Source organism: Ornithodoros turicata, chromosome 6 (assembly GCF_037126465.1).
Source record: "Ornithodoros turicata isolate Travis chromosome 6, ASM3712646v1, whole genome shotgun sequence".
In the NCBI taxonomy this organism is placed as follows: Eukaryota; Metazoa; Arthropoda; class Arachnida; order Ixodida; family Argasidae; genus Ornithodoros; species Ornithodoros turicata.
Genome location: NC_088206.1, coordinates 17,661,625 through 17,678,439, shown reverse-complemented (window position 1 = coordinate 17,678,439; position 16,815 = coordinate 17,661,625). Strand labels below are relative to the sequence as shown.

The 16,815-nt window shown below is 45.2% G+C and overlaps 1 protein-coding gene across 3 annotated transcripts in view; it reads left to right on the top strand.

The window, feature by feature from the left end:
* The window catches only part of LOC135399297 (transient receptor potential cation channel subfamily A member 1-like), a 187,879-nt gene that overhangs the window by 55,089 nt on the left and 115,975 nt on the right, over positions 1 to 16,815 (top strand). Inside the window, exon 1 of one of the 3 annotated variants that reach the window (XM_064631144.1) lies at positions 644 to 869. The exons of the other annotated variants lie outside the window; for them this stretch is intronic. Coding sequence (XP_064487214.1) covers positions 645 to 869 — 225 coding nt within the window. The 5' untranslated portion in view covers position 644. Of the gene's footprint in view, positions 1 to 643; positions 870 to 16,815 lie in introns of those variants that run through there. 3 annotated transcript variants of the gene reach the window in all.

Below are 16,815 nucleotides of genomic sequence, written 5' to 3'. Positions count from 1 at the left end.
CGAGCAGCCTGTGTTCTGGGCCACCGCGAGGATAAGTCCGTATACTGAAAATCTTCCACTCACTCCAGTTTGCTGGTTTCAGACACTTGTGTTCGGTTATGCGCACTCGAATGAATGAATGATGGAATCAATTTTATTTAAATTTTGTGCTAGCGCCGCGAAGCAACTACGGCTATGAGTGGCGTACAGACGTGGACAGATGGAGAGAGGACAGCAGGAAGGTGTGGGGGACAGTGGGGAATTGAATCGATAACTTTATTGATAGGGAAATAAATAAATTCAGAAATAAATGAATGAATAAACTCTAAACTCTATCCCCCCCTCCTTTTCTTGATAGATACACGTAAACTTCAGCAGTAGCAGTCCACTCACCGGCTGCTGGGTTCTGAAACTAGTTGGGATTGCATTTTCTACTGGCATGCAATTTCTTGTTTTCTACATTTCTCGCTGCATTCCCCAATCTCCATCTCATCTGCATCATACGGACCACCGTCACATCAGTATGACATGACTGGTCTCGAGTTGGAGTAGCAAAAGAGTGATACGAGGGCACTAAGAGAGAGAGAGAGAGAAGGAGAGGAGGTATAGGCTTGGCGGCGGCGGCGGCGTAGTGCCACAATTGTCCCAGTGGGGAGCGCTCTGAGATGCTGGGGAGCAGCGTGTTGGACGGTGGCGGTCGCAGTTCTCGCATCGGTGCTTTAGTGGTCGCTCTCATGGCGAGAGCCCCTGAAGGAATACGAATGCGGTTTCAACCCAGGACGTTCTTTTATCAGCCCGCCATGCGAGTAACCAAACTGTGGGGAAAGTGGGAGCGAAAGTTTAATGCCACCAACGCTATTGACAAGCTCAGCTGCGAACTCCTTCTACAGGTGAGCGTTGACGATTTCTGCGTGAGTTTCCACGCATTTCTTCCGTATAATCTGCACAGTTTAAACTTTGTGCGGTGGTTAGATTCTCAATTCTGCGGAAGAATACGAGCATATGATTATAGATAAGCAAACGGGTAGAATCAAATCTCTATTTTCCGGCGAAATATTTTGATGTGGAGCTGAGAGAAAAAGCTACGAGCAACTTTATGAGCTCCCAGCCCTCTTGTACACTTGACGAGCCCAAGGTGAGAGGCACGCGGGGGGGGGGGGGGGGGAGATTGTCATGCGGGCCCCGAATGCCGAATGGCATTATCCACGAAGGTGGCGTGACACGTCAGTTTGTAATGACGTTCAAACCCATGATGTCTATGTCACCCGCTAACTAGTCAACTAAAATACACCCGTTTGAAAGCTTGGAGGTTATTATTCCGGTCGCAAGCGCACGTGATATTTTAACCTTTTTTTTTTTTTCATGTGGATAAGCTGTAATATGACTTACTAAACTGGTCACGGTGGTAAAAAAAAACTGGTCACTGGTCAAACTGGGGGTAAAAGCTCTTTGCCAAGTGCCACCAAATTCAAGACCAACAATATGGCATCGTTGCATCGCGCCTGTCGTCAGTATATACGTCAAAGAGCACTCGTGCAACCTCAAATTATGAAATAATATTGCGCTGCACGACACAAAGCGGTTTTATACAATAATAAAATTGTTACTCTCCGCTTGCCGGTAGGAGCGAAAGCAGGCATTTCAGAGGCGGGTGAGTTGTGGCGATCTCATTCGGACAAATGCCATTAGATCTCTCGGTGTGGTACCACACGAATGACGTTACGACTGAGGGGATTAAACACTTAAGGTCATAATTCGTGCCCGTGTGGCTGGGATACAAATCCTGTCAAAGGCGAATGATAGAAGTACAGTGATATATTTCTAGAATTCTATTGGAGCTTATACCGGCATAGCGAGGTAATGTCAGCATTTGCGTTTGCTGGATATCTTGCTGGTTTGCTGATTTTGCACGTGTAGGCTACCTGCCAGGGAATGCAGCGTCACAGATACTGCTATCGTATTCGCTACCCCTGTTTCTTTAGTGGAATAGCGATCCCGCTATATTATAAACTGGTAACGGTGGACACCTTCACCGCTACCAGTACGTTTCCATAAAATGGAAAACCTAGAACACAGCGAGAATAAGAGAATGAAAATCGGGAGACCGACAGAAAGAGTTTTACTTGCCATTCATGCAACGATACGAGGAGATCCGCTTCGATTTCATCCAGTGTTGACCCACGACATTCACGAGGGTATTTTACGCCATGTCCTAGGTGAGTGGGAGATCGCGTTCTAGTCCCAGAGCTAGGACCGTACTAGCCTCCTAAGCGACTCTTCCTGATTGTTCGCATGGTCTAGTGGGTACGCACCGCAATCCCCGTTCTTGTGGAGTTGGTCTTCAGTATGTAGGTTAGAGTTGGAGTACGTGTAAAGGAGGCCTACCTCCATAGGTAGGTTCTCTATTTGGTGACAATACAGCTCCACGAGGAGTTAGGCGCGAAGGAGCCCCGCAAAAGTAAAAATTCGCTAGTAGCATACAGCCGTACTGCTGACTCGTGGTCGCCAATATGGCGACGAATTGCAGAAGCTGACTTCTCTCTACGCGGTACATCTGATACTTCAGCCTTTTCTTGTGAGGTCTCCGCTGTCTTTTGATGATTCGAAACACTTTCAGAAGCAGCACAGGAGCACCACGCTTTGGATTCATAATTACCATCAGTCTCTTTTGTTGCTGAGAACAGCTTCGTGCCCGTCGCTTTGGGGTCCCTTCACACAACAACAACAACTACTACTACTAAATTATGAATGATGATATTATGGGGTGTCCCCTAGCACAATATGATCACACCTAACCAAAATTACGAAGCTATGTAGTCATGTCATCATCACTTCTGCTTCATTTATTGTTGTTGTTGTTGTTGCCAAATGGCCCACTACCTCATCATCCCATTTATGTGTCATGTGTCATGTGTGTATGTGTCAAACTGACAACGCAAACACTGCAGCTATAACTATCTCAACCATCAGATTTTATTTTTGCGACAGTTGCGAGAGAGGGAAGATATTTTTTTAGAAAAAGGGAGGCGAGGGAGGTTTGGTAGTTATCGCGTAGATAGTCATGCTGTCAGGAGAACGTGATGACATCCTCGGTAGCATCCTCAAAACATAGTAACTCCAAGAGTCCGTTACCTGACGCGTTTCTGACAGTCAGCTTTGGATATACTGAAGCTTCTGAGGAACAAGAGTAATTGGCGGTTCGTTTATGCATTGTGCATAGTTCTCTTGAAGCTGCAATACGGGCCGCTTGTATAAGATCTCTCGAGAAGTGCAGTCTCTAAGAATGTCTTTGACTGAAAGTACGCTTAGGAGTTTGCGAACACCCACTAGTCCCAACAATGTATTGGTAGATGTTCGACACGGGGTGCTGTTCTGAAACACAGCGCTTGCCTTTTCCACCCTGGTATTCAGGCAACGACCAGTTTTCCCAATGCACAATTTCCCCTTGTCCTTCCTAAATGATGTGGTGAGGCCTCTCGCACGTGTGCAATGGTCTCGAGACGTTCCATCAAGAGTTCTGATGCGTGAAGTGGACCCTGACTTTGGCTTCACCATGCCTTCTCGTGTGCCTCGCCATTTTGCGTCGCTGATACACAGGCTTCGTCTTGGGGTTGCATTCACCCCCCATTTCAAGCATCTGATCGGCCGCTATGACTCGATGCTCTGCTCTCGCTGTGCTGTTTTGGCGGATGCCAAGCATGTGCTCCTCGACTGCCATCTATACACCTCCCAAAGAGCAGCTCTACAGTGTCGCCTGCAGTCGATCACGGCCGCACCATTCACATTGGCAACCATTCTCGGCCCTTTGTCTAACCAGACTGACCATCGTCAAGTTCTTGAGTATTTCAAGATTTTTCTCCGGGACACTTGTCTCCTCTCTACCATATGATCTGCCTGCGTACCTGTGTGCTGTATGTGTGTTTTTGTGTGCTGTGGTTTTGCCTACCGTTCTGATGTCTTACTGACTCCACTGACTATTCCTATTTAGCATCGTTCATCACCTCATCATCAGGACACATCACATCCTGCCCCATTGTGCCTTGGGGTAGTGGGCCGCACCTTACGTGGCGAATTTTCCCATTCATTATCAATAACTTATTTGTTGTTGTTGTCATCCTTTTGCGATTTTTGAACGCGAGGTATATACGGCAACACAACGTTTCTGTACCTGGCACAGCATGGCCAGCACACTTTGAAATCAGTGTATCTTAACCTTAAGTCTAGGAATTCTAAGTTCTTGCTTTGTATTTCGAAGGTGAACTTGAATCCTTTTGCGCTTGTACTGAAGATTTCCGTGGTATGTGTCTCGGAGACTTCTCTAGGCAAATTATCGTTGTTGCTGTCGAAGTCATCAAGGTATCTAAAAATGCAGTGTGCGTATGTCCTTCAACACATGCGTATGTCAATGAGAACATCACAAGCGCCCAAGTAGATGTTGCACAAGATCGGCGAAACGCTTGATCCTATCGCCCACTATCGCGCCACTTTCTTGCTCAAGGAACTGTTCGTCGCCTTTAATAATGGTCGAAGAGTCATGAGACGAACGGTGTTCGTGTCGCCCCTCTGAGCGCCCAGACTCAGGCTTTAACATTATGGAGGTCAAAGAGAAGTACGCCATTAAGAGTTCCATAAAAGAAGATTGGGTGATTCCACCGGTATTTCGGAATTTTACAAGCTCGTTGTTCTCAACGAGGGCCTGAACTGCCCGCTAGGACAGATTCTTCTGGCACGGCATAGTAAAGGTCCTCAACATTGCTGGAAAATATTTTGAAGCTTAAGCCGCGCTCATTGTGCAAGAACTGTAGCACTTCTTCTTGGCTTTGTATCACAGAAGCAGTTCCCCTTCTTTAAAAAAACAAAAAAACGTGTTAACGTTGCGAAGCAACTAATGCTATGAGAGACCTGGACAGATACAGAGAGGGGAGTAGCAAGGTGTCGGGGACATAGGGGTTAGCATTGCGTCTTGGGCCGACTTTCAGGGGGAATATTTTGCATTATAACACAACAACAAGAACAAATGACGGAAAAGTGATATTATAATACAACAACAACTAAATCATGAAAAAATGGCTAGGAAGCAAGCGAGCTGGTGAAGATGATGCATAATGTAAAAAACCCCGAGACTAGGGAACACGAAGGGACAGACACAAACACGAAGTCTCAAACACAGCTGAAAATTTTACTTCACAAAACAGAAATATATACAAACAGAAGGGAAAGGAACACCAGTTGAGAACAAAATAGAAGGTCATTTCGGGGGAACGAGCAGTCTGTTCAAGGCCGGACCGAGGATTATGGAAGGTTTGCTGACACAGTTCCCACAAGAAGTTATGAAAAGTGTCTCTCTCAACAGTCTTCTGTGTGGGTCCACTTCGGATGCCTTTACAATTGTTTCATCTTTACATTTGTTCTTCAAACGTTGTTTACCAGATCCCCTTAGCTTGTGGTTTCTGTTATATTGGCCAGACAAAACGTTGCTTAAATGATCGTTTGAGAGAGCATTCTTTAAAAGTAAAAAATAAAGCCTCAAACTCTGAAATTGCAAAACATTTGGAAGAATGCTCAGATTGCTTCCCTCTATGGGATGAAACAATTGTAAAGGGATCCGAAGTGGACCCACACAGAAGACTGTTGAGAGAGACACTTTTCATAACTTCTTGTGGGAACTGTGTCAGCAAACCTTCCATAATCCTCGGTCCGGCCTTGAACAGACTGCTCGTTCCCCCGAAATGACCTTCTATTTTGTTCTCAACTGGTGTTCCTTTCCCTTCTGTTTGTATATATTTCTGTTTTGTGAAGTAAAATTTTCAGCTGTGTTTGAGACTTCGTGTTTGTGTCTGTCCCTTCGTGTTCCCTAGTCTCGGGGTTTTTTACATTATGCAACTAAATCATGACTATGGCCTTTGGGTGATTCACCGCTTGAGAGCAGTACACTACCCCATTACACGAGAAGCGTGAGATGTGAAATATGAAAATGAAGTTATGTGCAAGTACAACCCTTGAACTTATAATATTATAATACAAATACATAACGCTTCCCAGAAATCAGTATTACAATACTAATACGTAATACTTTGATTTTGAGGTATTCTATAATACATAATACTAATACTTGTATGTATTACATGAGTAATACTAGCATTACATGGATACATAACTCGGGGGCACTCAAGAATGATAAAAGAAAGAAATATACCCAATCTGTGTAGTAGTAGAGACAGTCATTCTCCAATCACTTTTTACTTTAGGCGGTTACATTGTGACCTTGACACTTGATACTTGAGTCTTGTAGTGCACGTCCATTCGGTCTTACACTGAAATGATAAAAAATGAACTGTTCAAAATTGTGTGAACGTCTGTGGTACACCTGTCTACAAGAGTGACTTTACTGGACTCTCTGTTTCAGACGACAAAGGCCTTGTAAATGTGATTACTCATCCCTAGGGACGATGAACTAGAAAGAACACCGGAGAGCTCCCAGTAACCTCTGGCACTGATGTCGCTCTCTTTAGGAAAATTTGGGGTAAGGGAATAATAGGGGGGAGCGTGTTTGTATCTAAAAATCTGTGGGACACACGAAAATTACTGATAAAGTGCCGCGGTGACACTCTGTAGATAGGGCTTATGAGCTCTCAAAAAGTATTACACCTTCTAGAGTATTGTACCTTCTAGAGCATGTAATAGTACTTCAATATTGTGTATTGTAACACAGATACAAATACTTTCGTGGAATGAGTATTCTAATACATAATACAAATGCTCAAAAGTATTACAGAAATGGTATTATAACACAAAATATTACTATTACTGCCCAGCCCTGGAGTGTAATTGGTAGCATCTTTGACCTGCAATCAGAGGGCGTGGGTTCGAGTCCCACTGCCGGTGCCTTTCCTTCAGCTGCCATTATCCACTTTTCTATCCTAGTTATTTGCAGACAACAGCTCCTTATCATCGTCGCTTTATATGTTCGTTTGTTTTGTGAGTGTGAATAGAATAGAAGTAGAAAGAAAAGAATGGAAACGCAGGTCGCGCTGGTGCGACCAGCTGTTCCATGCTGTGTGGAGAGGTGGTCATTACGGTGTTCTCTTTCCGTCGCGCCGAAAGCAAAAAAAAAAAAAGTGTCTTGCCCAAACTTAATGAATTTGAAGCTTCAAGCATTAGGGAATGTTACTAGACCGTTGATAACATGGCTTCCGAAGTACCGTTTGTCTACCGCACCCAATCAACGGATACGATACTGACTGAGTCATTCACCCTGTCATTGGTTCCGGTATGTACCATAACTTCACGGTGACGTTATCAGCGCTCTTCTAAAACCTTCTGTTATCAGGAGTGTAGTGTATCCGCAAGGTGGATGAAGTTATTACAGCGGTGAAGCTGTACTAGAGACCTACTCAGCTACGACGGACGATGGCTACCACGGCGTCACCGCCTTCTTCAGGCAGCAGCAACGGTGTCACGTCAACCATGGCCATGCCTGCCTTCAACGCGTTCGCCGTGGAACTTCCAGAACCGTTCGATTTCCGGCATGCTGATGGCTGGAAGAGGTGGTTCACCAGATGGGAGCGCTACCGCAATCATTTCGGGACTCCACAAGCAGGAGTCGAACGCACAGGTCAACACATTTCTCTATGCAATGGGCAGCGAGGCGGAAGATATCCTCAGCTCATTTCGGATGCCAGACGATGAAGCCAACAACTACGGAACACTCACGGAACGCTTCACCCGTCATTTCGTGCCGAGGGTCAACTTTATTTACGAGAGAGCCCGCTTTAATCAGCGATGTCAACGAGACCACGGAACTGTCGAACAGTTCATCACTGCTCTACACAAGTTAGCAGAGACGTGTGAGTACAGTTCGTTGAAGGAGGACCTGATTCGCGACCGATCGGTTGTAGGCTTACGGGATAAGAGCCTTAGCGAGAAGCTACAGCTTGACTCTTCCATAACGTTGGACAAGGCTGTCAACATAACTCGGAATTCTGAAATAGTCAAGACGCAGAAAGTCTCCTTCGTTCAGACACTCACTCAGGCGACGCGCGTAAACCCGTGGCCTCCATTGATGTCGTCGGGACTTCCTCACCGATGCGATGCACTCAAGCGGTACAACACCACGCGCCAAACGACAGGCCAGCGGTGTCGCAAGAAGTGCTATTGGTGCAGATTCAGTCCGGCTCATGCAAGGGCCGAGTGCCCAGCTCGAGAGAAGACATGCAGCATGTCAGAAGATTGGACACTCCGCTTCAGTCTGCCGAACTGCGTCTCAGCCGCTGGCACGAAAGAGGCTCAAGGGAAAAGAAGGCTGCGACGCCGCTACTCTACAAAGGGTAAGGCAGCCTTCTTCTTCGGCGTGGTACTTTTCCAGCATTCCCTGAAGGAACCCTGGTTCATCATCGCTGCTGTGGACAGCAAGACTGTTACATTCAAAGTAGACACCAGGGCGGATGTTACGGCAGTTCCGCAATCAGTTCTGGCTCAAGGCACACAGGAGCGTCTTCGTCCTGCAACGAAGCTCTTATTTGGACCTGATAGGTCTAAAATAACCCTCCAGTCCATATTAACCTCAAAGTAACGGCCAAGCGGAACGGACTGTTCTAACGGCGAAGGCTCTGCTGGCGAAGTCTTCGGACATCAATGATGCATTGCTTGTACACAGAACGACCCCATGCGCAAACGGATACTCACCTGCGGAATTGCTCATAGGTCGACGTTTACAGGCAAACGTCCCAGTTCGAGAAGCCTCTTTGATTCTGTCTTGGCCACACTTACACGAGTACAGGAAGCGACACGTTGAAGAGCAACGAGTGCGGACAAAGCACTACGATCGGCGGCACAGAGCAACATTCCGCAAACCTCAAGGTCGTCGGAGAGCTGTGCGGATTCTCACGGGTGCCGCCACACACGGAACTATCGTCAATAAGGCTTCTACACCGAGGTCATACGTTGCGGAGACTTCCACTGGCCTCACCAGGCTTACCAGTCGTCACCTGCAAGCTGGGCAGATTCCAGATCCACCTGAGCCACCATCAGAAGGGCCTCGGAGAAGTCACCACTCGCTCAGGAAGGGTGGTCAGGCCACCGGATCGCTTTGGCTGCTCGCCTTATAGGGACAACCTTGTGTGCTTTGGACTACGTAAATGGGAATGTTAATTACCCCGTTGAACGATTTATCCAAAAGGGAAAGGTGTAGTGTATCCGCAGAGGTGGGTGAAGTTATTACAGCGTGTGTATTCGGGTTGGTAGTCACGCGCCTGGAATTCGGGCAGTAAAATATTATTCTAACAGGGAACAGACGTCTGTCTTTGATCTCCTCGGCTCAGCCCTAATAACATCAACCGCCGACTACGCGACAAGGAGGAGATCTGGTCTATCAGTGCAGGTTGTCAGCGCTACACTCTAAAAAAAAACAAAAAAAAAAACGGAACTTCACGGCATACCACGCCTTACAGCTTTTTGTGTCAGTTTGGATATACGTATACTAACTGCCGCAAAAAGGCGTACGCCTCGCTCTCTCTTGAAATCAGGAGCGATAGCTGCTTCATTCCACCCAGTGATTGGCAAAGAATGTGCTATGCGGTGAAGTTGTTATAAGAAAATTTATTAACATCACCGATTGGCCGGTTGCGCTGCTGAGACTGCCTCTACTCCAGTGCAATACATGATGTATAATAACTATACAATAGCTACACAATGCTATACACAAACTATAAACTTATGTACGTAGCCACAACATTAGATATGCAAAAGGCATGTGTAGGTATGTGCAGACGCTTATACGTATGTACATATGATAGACACTAATATGTACAGTCAGTATGTACATACAACCACATTGGTGACTATTTACAGATGAAAGAGCGAGAAGACAAAAAGAAATCAGATTCACAGTTGAGGAAAGTTCGGTGAAGTTTTGTTTCGTAGAGTCCGACTCGTTCCTGCAGGGCATATGGCAAAATTTTCAGGGGCTCTTACAGGCACTAAACACTGAAAAAGAAAGAAAAAAGTGCGTTTTTAACAGAGTAGGACGAGGTTACTTTCTGTTTTTTTTTTGTTTTTTTTTTCACAATGCAATAAATATGGTCAAATAATAGGGCTCAGCTCTCCTGCTGAGTCTACGCACATAATCAAGGACACCGTCATAAATGGCTTTTCATTATCTTTGAGAAGACACTGCTTCTACACGATGAAGATTGCATCCAATATTCTCAAACTCAATTACTGTTTTCCTGCTGATAGTTCAACCACGAGATGACCAGCGACACAGTCCAATAAATTCGCGAAGGGCGATTCACAAGCGTGTCCATTTATCGTCCAGGAAGGAACTGTCGGTTGCAGATTGACTACAGAATAAAGTATAGGACAACTTTCGTACAAACGCGAAAATGCATAAACAACGAGAGAAAGGAGAATTCGAACTTTTCAGCGAATAGCAAGCAAAACTTGTGCATCCATTGCTTGTTAGTATTTTTATACATCTAGTTCCCGTTCATATCGACGTATTCAGTCCTGTTTGCACTAAGCGCAATTCTGTGTAAGCCTTTGCGTCCGGATAAATGATAATGATGATAGGAGAAAAATATGGAGATGTGAGCCCGCTTACCGTGGGACAAGCTACTCCAGATCTGGTAGAAAAAAAAACTCCTAAAAAGATGAGAACTTTGCTATGCTCTTAACGAAGGCGATGAGTGAGCGCTGTGCACCCTGACGATGAATCACAGGCCGTTCGCCCAGCACTGTCGGGACGTCAAAGGGACGTCAAGGCTGATAAACATTTGCTCTTAATCTCATACATCGCATATCAACGACATTTTTGTTTCTTGCCTGTCATTCTCGCAATAATCAGAAACGGTATAAAACAATCTTCATTTAACGAAAGCGTTTCGGATGCCACAAAATACCTGATTGATTGAAAAACAAAGAAGGGAGATATAAAATACCTCTCGTCAGAATTATTCATTAATTCATCCGATGCGGCTGAATGACGTTACCGCTTGCAGCAAGTTGTTGAAGATGCCGTCCCTGCCGTGATTTGGAAAATCTGCAATACATTTTTCTTCATCGCCAGTATTACCGAGCTTTCAGGGTGTCTCTAAATTAGCTAGATCCTCGCCCTCTCATTATGATAGTACTACTAGGTCCATGATCAAATCCAGCCCACCAATGCTCTGCAATGCCCTACATTGTTAAAACAGAACTTCACCACACAGCACGCTCCTAACCAACCGTCATCCCGAATGACAACATCCCTCCCTTGATTTGACGAAAACGGGGGAGCGTACGCCATTACGCCCTGCACATTGAGGTTTGTGGCAATTATAAACTGCATGATGCCCCAAAAATATGCGTACGCCACTCGTTTTCAACAAATCAGGGGAAAGAACGATGTCTTTCGGGATGATGGTTGGCTAGAAGTGTGCTATGTGGTAAAGCTCATTTTTGAAGAATGTATGTAGTGAAGTTCTGTTTTAACAGTGTAAGAGCACTACTAACCTATATCGACTTCGGTCCTCACTCTGAGGCTCATTATGTTTTCACCAAATTACCACGAGCAACAGGGTAGAGAATCGCCTGTGGGGGAGGGGGGGATATGTTTAATGCAAAGTAAGAAAAAAGGGAAGGGAAAGGGGATGAAGCATATACCCCACAATCATCGTTAAGATGGACTCATGCGATCTGGTTAACGTTCACTTCCGGAGAGGGTTGGTTGCATCGTCCCAAAATTGTTTTTTTTTTCTTTGCTTTGCTTTTCTCGCGCGTTCTAAGAAAGTAATATAATCGGCGCCAGCGTGCAGAACATGCTACCAAACGACAAAGCCACTATTTTCATTCGCAGGGATCTGGAAAACTGCAGTAAGTTTGTCGAATTTGTTGATTGCAATGAATTCCCAGACTGCAACTCTAGGGAATGACATCATTTTGGCCCAAATTTCGCGGTCGGGCGGGCCGAGAGAAGCGATTTTGTTGCATCTCCCATAGACTCCCATGTATTGAAAATTTGGGAAACTTTTATTCGCCAAAAATCAGTGGATCGCGTCAGGCCTTCAAAAACGTGTCATTCCCTAGATAAACGCGAGGAGAACACGCCTGTACTTGTTTCGTGTAGCAATTTAGCGGGGTTCACGGGAACCCTGCGAACAAAAATTCCCCATAGGCTTTCTTAAGAAGTGAGTCCGCCTTAACTCACCACTAAGATAACGCCTGTGTTTCTAACTGCATTTCGTTTGAGTCATTCAGTACATATGCCACAACCCTTTAAAATTTACATTTTAAAATTTTAATTTAAAAATGTACCGTGAATTTAAATTCACGTTACTTTTTTGGTCGTTACTTGATTACAATTTTAGTCGAGTAATTTGTAACGGCTCTTCTTACTGTCGCGTTTTAGCAACAAGATTAAAAATGCTTGAAGAAACGAATACGCCTTTTAAAACAAAAACAATAAAACAAACAAACAACGCGAACAAATGAATACAACAAACACAGCATAAATAACAAATAAAACAAATACATAATAATACTTTCATGCATGCATACATACATACATACGTACATACATACATACATACATACATATATAAATAAAACAAAGTTGTTGCGGACAGAAATTTACTCATACATAAGTTGTTACAATTATCATTGAAGGGAATCGTGCGAATCCCCCCCCCCCGAGAGACTTTTAGGTATTATATAAAGTGAATGGAACTTTTAGGTGCTTAGGCAAACTCTAACACTGCTCGTGTTGAAATAGTGTTAGGTTTCTTCTTGTTGTTCGTCGTCCAGTGGCCTTCTCAGAAGTAAAGCGCTCTGCATCCTCTTTCACAAGTCTTGTGCGTCAGCTGAATAATCGATGACAGACAATTCAAAGCCGGCGAACATGAGGCCACACAGACAGAAAGTTTACAACACAGAGGCCCATGTTTATCTCTAATCATCTTCGTGCCCTCAAGCTGTATAGTTTGAAAGGAACAACATCACAACGCACACCAGAAATGTTTTACGAGCTGTGCAGTATACTTCGTGTGTGAGATTGTTCATGCCTTCGTCGTTGTCGGCTTCTTTTTGTCTCCTCTCGTCGTAAACGTTAGAGACGTTTCCATTGTTCTTCGAGATCCGCAATGTGATTGTGCGCGGTCTGCAATCAATAACTCGAATGATTATGATTAAGATGACTGTGCTATGGCTTCTTTCTTCTGTTTATGGTAGCACTTTGCTCATTTGCTAACAGCTAACGCCCCATTAATAGAAGGTAGCAAGTGCTGATTTCTGTAATTTTTGAAACCAACCTCTCTACTTGACCCTGTTTTAATTATTTGTGTGTTGTGTGTGTGTGTTTTTTTACATATCCCTTTGTTGATGACTATGATTTTGTTCTTTGGCACTTGAACAAATATTATAACTATCATATGTTACTCAAATTCAGGAGAGTGATGATCTCATCATCATTCATCATCAGGAGAGTGATGATCAATGATCTTGAGATTTCGAAGGTATATTTATTTATCTACTTATTTTTACATGAACGCAATGGCCACGAACTGTGAGTGCTTTCGAGAGTATTGAAATTTTCCGATGAAGTCATTCGTACATCGTCAGAGGTTATTCCGCAGTCCACATGTACGCTGACGCACCTCACGTTACGTGTGGATCTACTTCAGTTACCAGCTATCACATATTTCTCCAGGATTCGCGCACCGAACGGCATAATATTCAGGTGACCGTTTTCGACAAACTTGACAAAGAGCAACGCAACAGCTCAAAGGGGGCGCTAAAATGCCAAAAATATATCCGCATGGAATCAAAGGTACCATTTGCTCTCAGAGTAATACAAAAGGAACCGGACCTCCCGGAGGGGAAACGACCTCCCGCGATGATTGGGCGAGTGCTTTGAGGAAACCACTGGGAGGCCGCTCCGCATGGTCGCGGTTCCGTTCGCCCATAAATCACAAACGACGCAACGAATGAATCCCGTTCCTTTTGTGTTGGTGTCCAGGTAACGCCATTCCGCTGGGAGAAATTTTTACACCTTAGTGCCCCTTTAAGTTCAGTCGGTGCACGTGATTCAAATCAAGGTTGGCCGAGATTAGTTGCAGTACGAATTTTCGTAACTGCAACCACAACATGTCTCAATCCTGCACAAAGTTCGTGAAATGGTACACTAAACCAGACGCTTGCTACTATGAAAGGCACATATTTCTGGACTTAAACTACACGGAAGTAACCAGTGTGTAGACCCGTAATATATTTACACCTAACACCTAATTTCTTAGGAGAGCAGCAGCTACATCAGACACAAAAGCATAGATCTCGCAAGCCCTCAGGAATCATGAATGGGGCTACGGAATATACACCACAGCGGCTTCCTTGCGAACTTATCGTGAAGGACGACCTCAAACAGGGTGTACGCATTCTCTCTCGCATCTTACCACTCACTGATATATACCTGATGCACATAATGCAGCTACAAGGAAAGATAAATTGCTGGCACGACTGAGAACAACACAAGCACGTATAGTCGTGTTCACCTTAAGAAGGACAAGAAATCTAGTCCGTCAACTTTCAAAATATTACTGTGCCGCAGATAGGATGGCTGGACACAGAGAGGTCACGCTCGCTCCTCCGCGAGATAATGTAGCCCACTAAGCTCACTCTGCTTCCGTATTGGCTGCTAAAACTGGCCGCATGACACGTGGTGGCGCTGCAGTATGCCTACATGTGACATCATCTTTCGTGGCAACTCGCCCGGCGAGCGACGACGCCGGACTGCTGCTCTGGTCGCCTTCCTAAAGGAAACGCGCCTTATATCGCGCTTATAGTGTAGTGTAGGTTTCTTTTTCATCTTTTTTTTTTCTGCGTCTTAGTCGTGACGCTGCCCGCTTCCAGCGTGGCCAACCACGGCGAGCAGTTTTCATCTTCACCACGACCACATCTCCTGGCGCGCTTTTGCGTCTCGTTATCTCCAACGGCGTATGTAGTTGACGGACTAGATTTCTTTTCCTTCATAAGTGGAACACTACTATAGAGTGTTCAAACACCCAAAAGAGTCAATGGAATTTAGTAGGTAACCAACGCTGCCCCTAAGCTCCGTGCAAGAAGATACTGAGTTCACCGTACATGGGCGTATGGGATTCCGTGTAACACCGGTAGCTTATGTAAGGCTGTTCCGTGGGCTAAACCTGTGCGGACAGCGAGGAGATATTTCGCAGATACGCCGGATGGGCAAACTCATTTACTCGTTGCCCTCAGCTCGGAAAACCCCTCCGAGCTACATACAAAAGAGCGTTCCCTTGGTGCTAGGCCACGCGAAGATCTGAGCGTACTTCTGGTTCTTCGATATTATTAGCCGCTCATCCGGTCAAACACCGGAAATAAGCAGTTTCGATCTCAGTTCCTTCTACTGAGCTCATGAAAGGAGCTAATGCGATGAAAAGAAACACCTTCCTTAGAGGCTTCTTGTTTTGAGTACTTACTTTAGTGCTGGAACGTCGGAAACCGTAGCAAGTAGGGCGGACGCCATACTTTGCTCCGGTTCCCCCCCCTATCGCCCTCCCCCCTCTTTCGCATGGTGGGACGTTCGGTCGGGGTATCTGATATTTCGGGGCATATTTTTACTGGAAATAGAGAACGTAAGCGAGAAAAAATAAAGAGGAAATGTAGGCTATTCCATTTTTAGATGTTCACTCGTATCGACTTTTCTTACTGCGGGTAACTGCATATTGCTAAGCGGAGTGATAATGAAAGAGGTAACGTACAGCAGGTAACGTTCTTAAGTGGTACAGAAACCTTGTTAATCGGCATAAACATGTACACTGGTGCCATCACTACACATCTGACACAGAGCTCATCTCAAACCAAAATATGTCTATATGTTATTAACATAGAGGAACACTCGCCGTTGCGTGATTAACCGAATGCGTATGTGGAAGGTGTTCAACATATCTGGAGTCATTCTATACTGCATGTCATTCTGCGTAATGAGAATATGAGTAATGAGCTACGCGGACAGACTCGTGTAGATATTTCCTAATTATCGCTTCACTCGCCAGATTAATTTAAGCTTGATTACATTATACGTCCGTCTCATAAGTCGAATTTATAATGCTGCATTACGCCGTAATTAGCATATAAACAAGCGTTTTTCGAAACTTTCGTTATTAAGTTATTTTCCTATACCAGGGCAGCCCCAGTGTAGAACCTTGCGGAACGTCAGGCGAAACTGCATCCTTGCAAGACACAGCATATGCACCACTTAATGCGCCCAATTGGGCTCTCCCAGTCAAGTCACCTTTGCTATCAGTGCATGAGTCATGGAGCGGCTGGTCGCGTCGGCGCGACCTCTGTGTTGTCTACTCCTTCTTTTTTTCTATGTCGAACAATCTATCCAGTAAGCTTTGAACTAATGACTACCCCGTGGTTTTCGAATATTCAAATATTCAAATATTGAAAATGGAGCTGTTCACGCGGGACTTAGCATATACGGCGGTGCAAGATATAAATGCTGTTTTCTGTCGCGGGAGCAAATTTTTCATTCATAGGTTGCGGGTTCGAACCCTGCTGACGACGGCAGCAACCTGGCGGTATAGGCTGCTATTTGCTTACGGAGAATTCTACCGGTCGTTTTCGTGCCGTGCAGTATAGTGCGCCGGTTCCCTTAGAAGTCGGCCCAGGACCAAGATTCCCCCACGGCGTCATTCGTGACGTTGCCCACCTCTGTGAGGCCGACAACGGCGAGCCCTTTCACCATCATCACCACTACCACCGCGCCGGTGTGAGTTCAGTGTGCAAACGAACGGGGAACGACCGATGAAACTCCAGGCACGTTGCACTGCAGCGACCGGT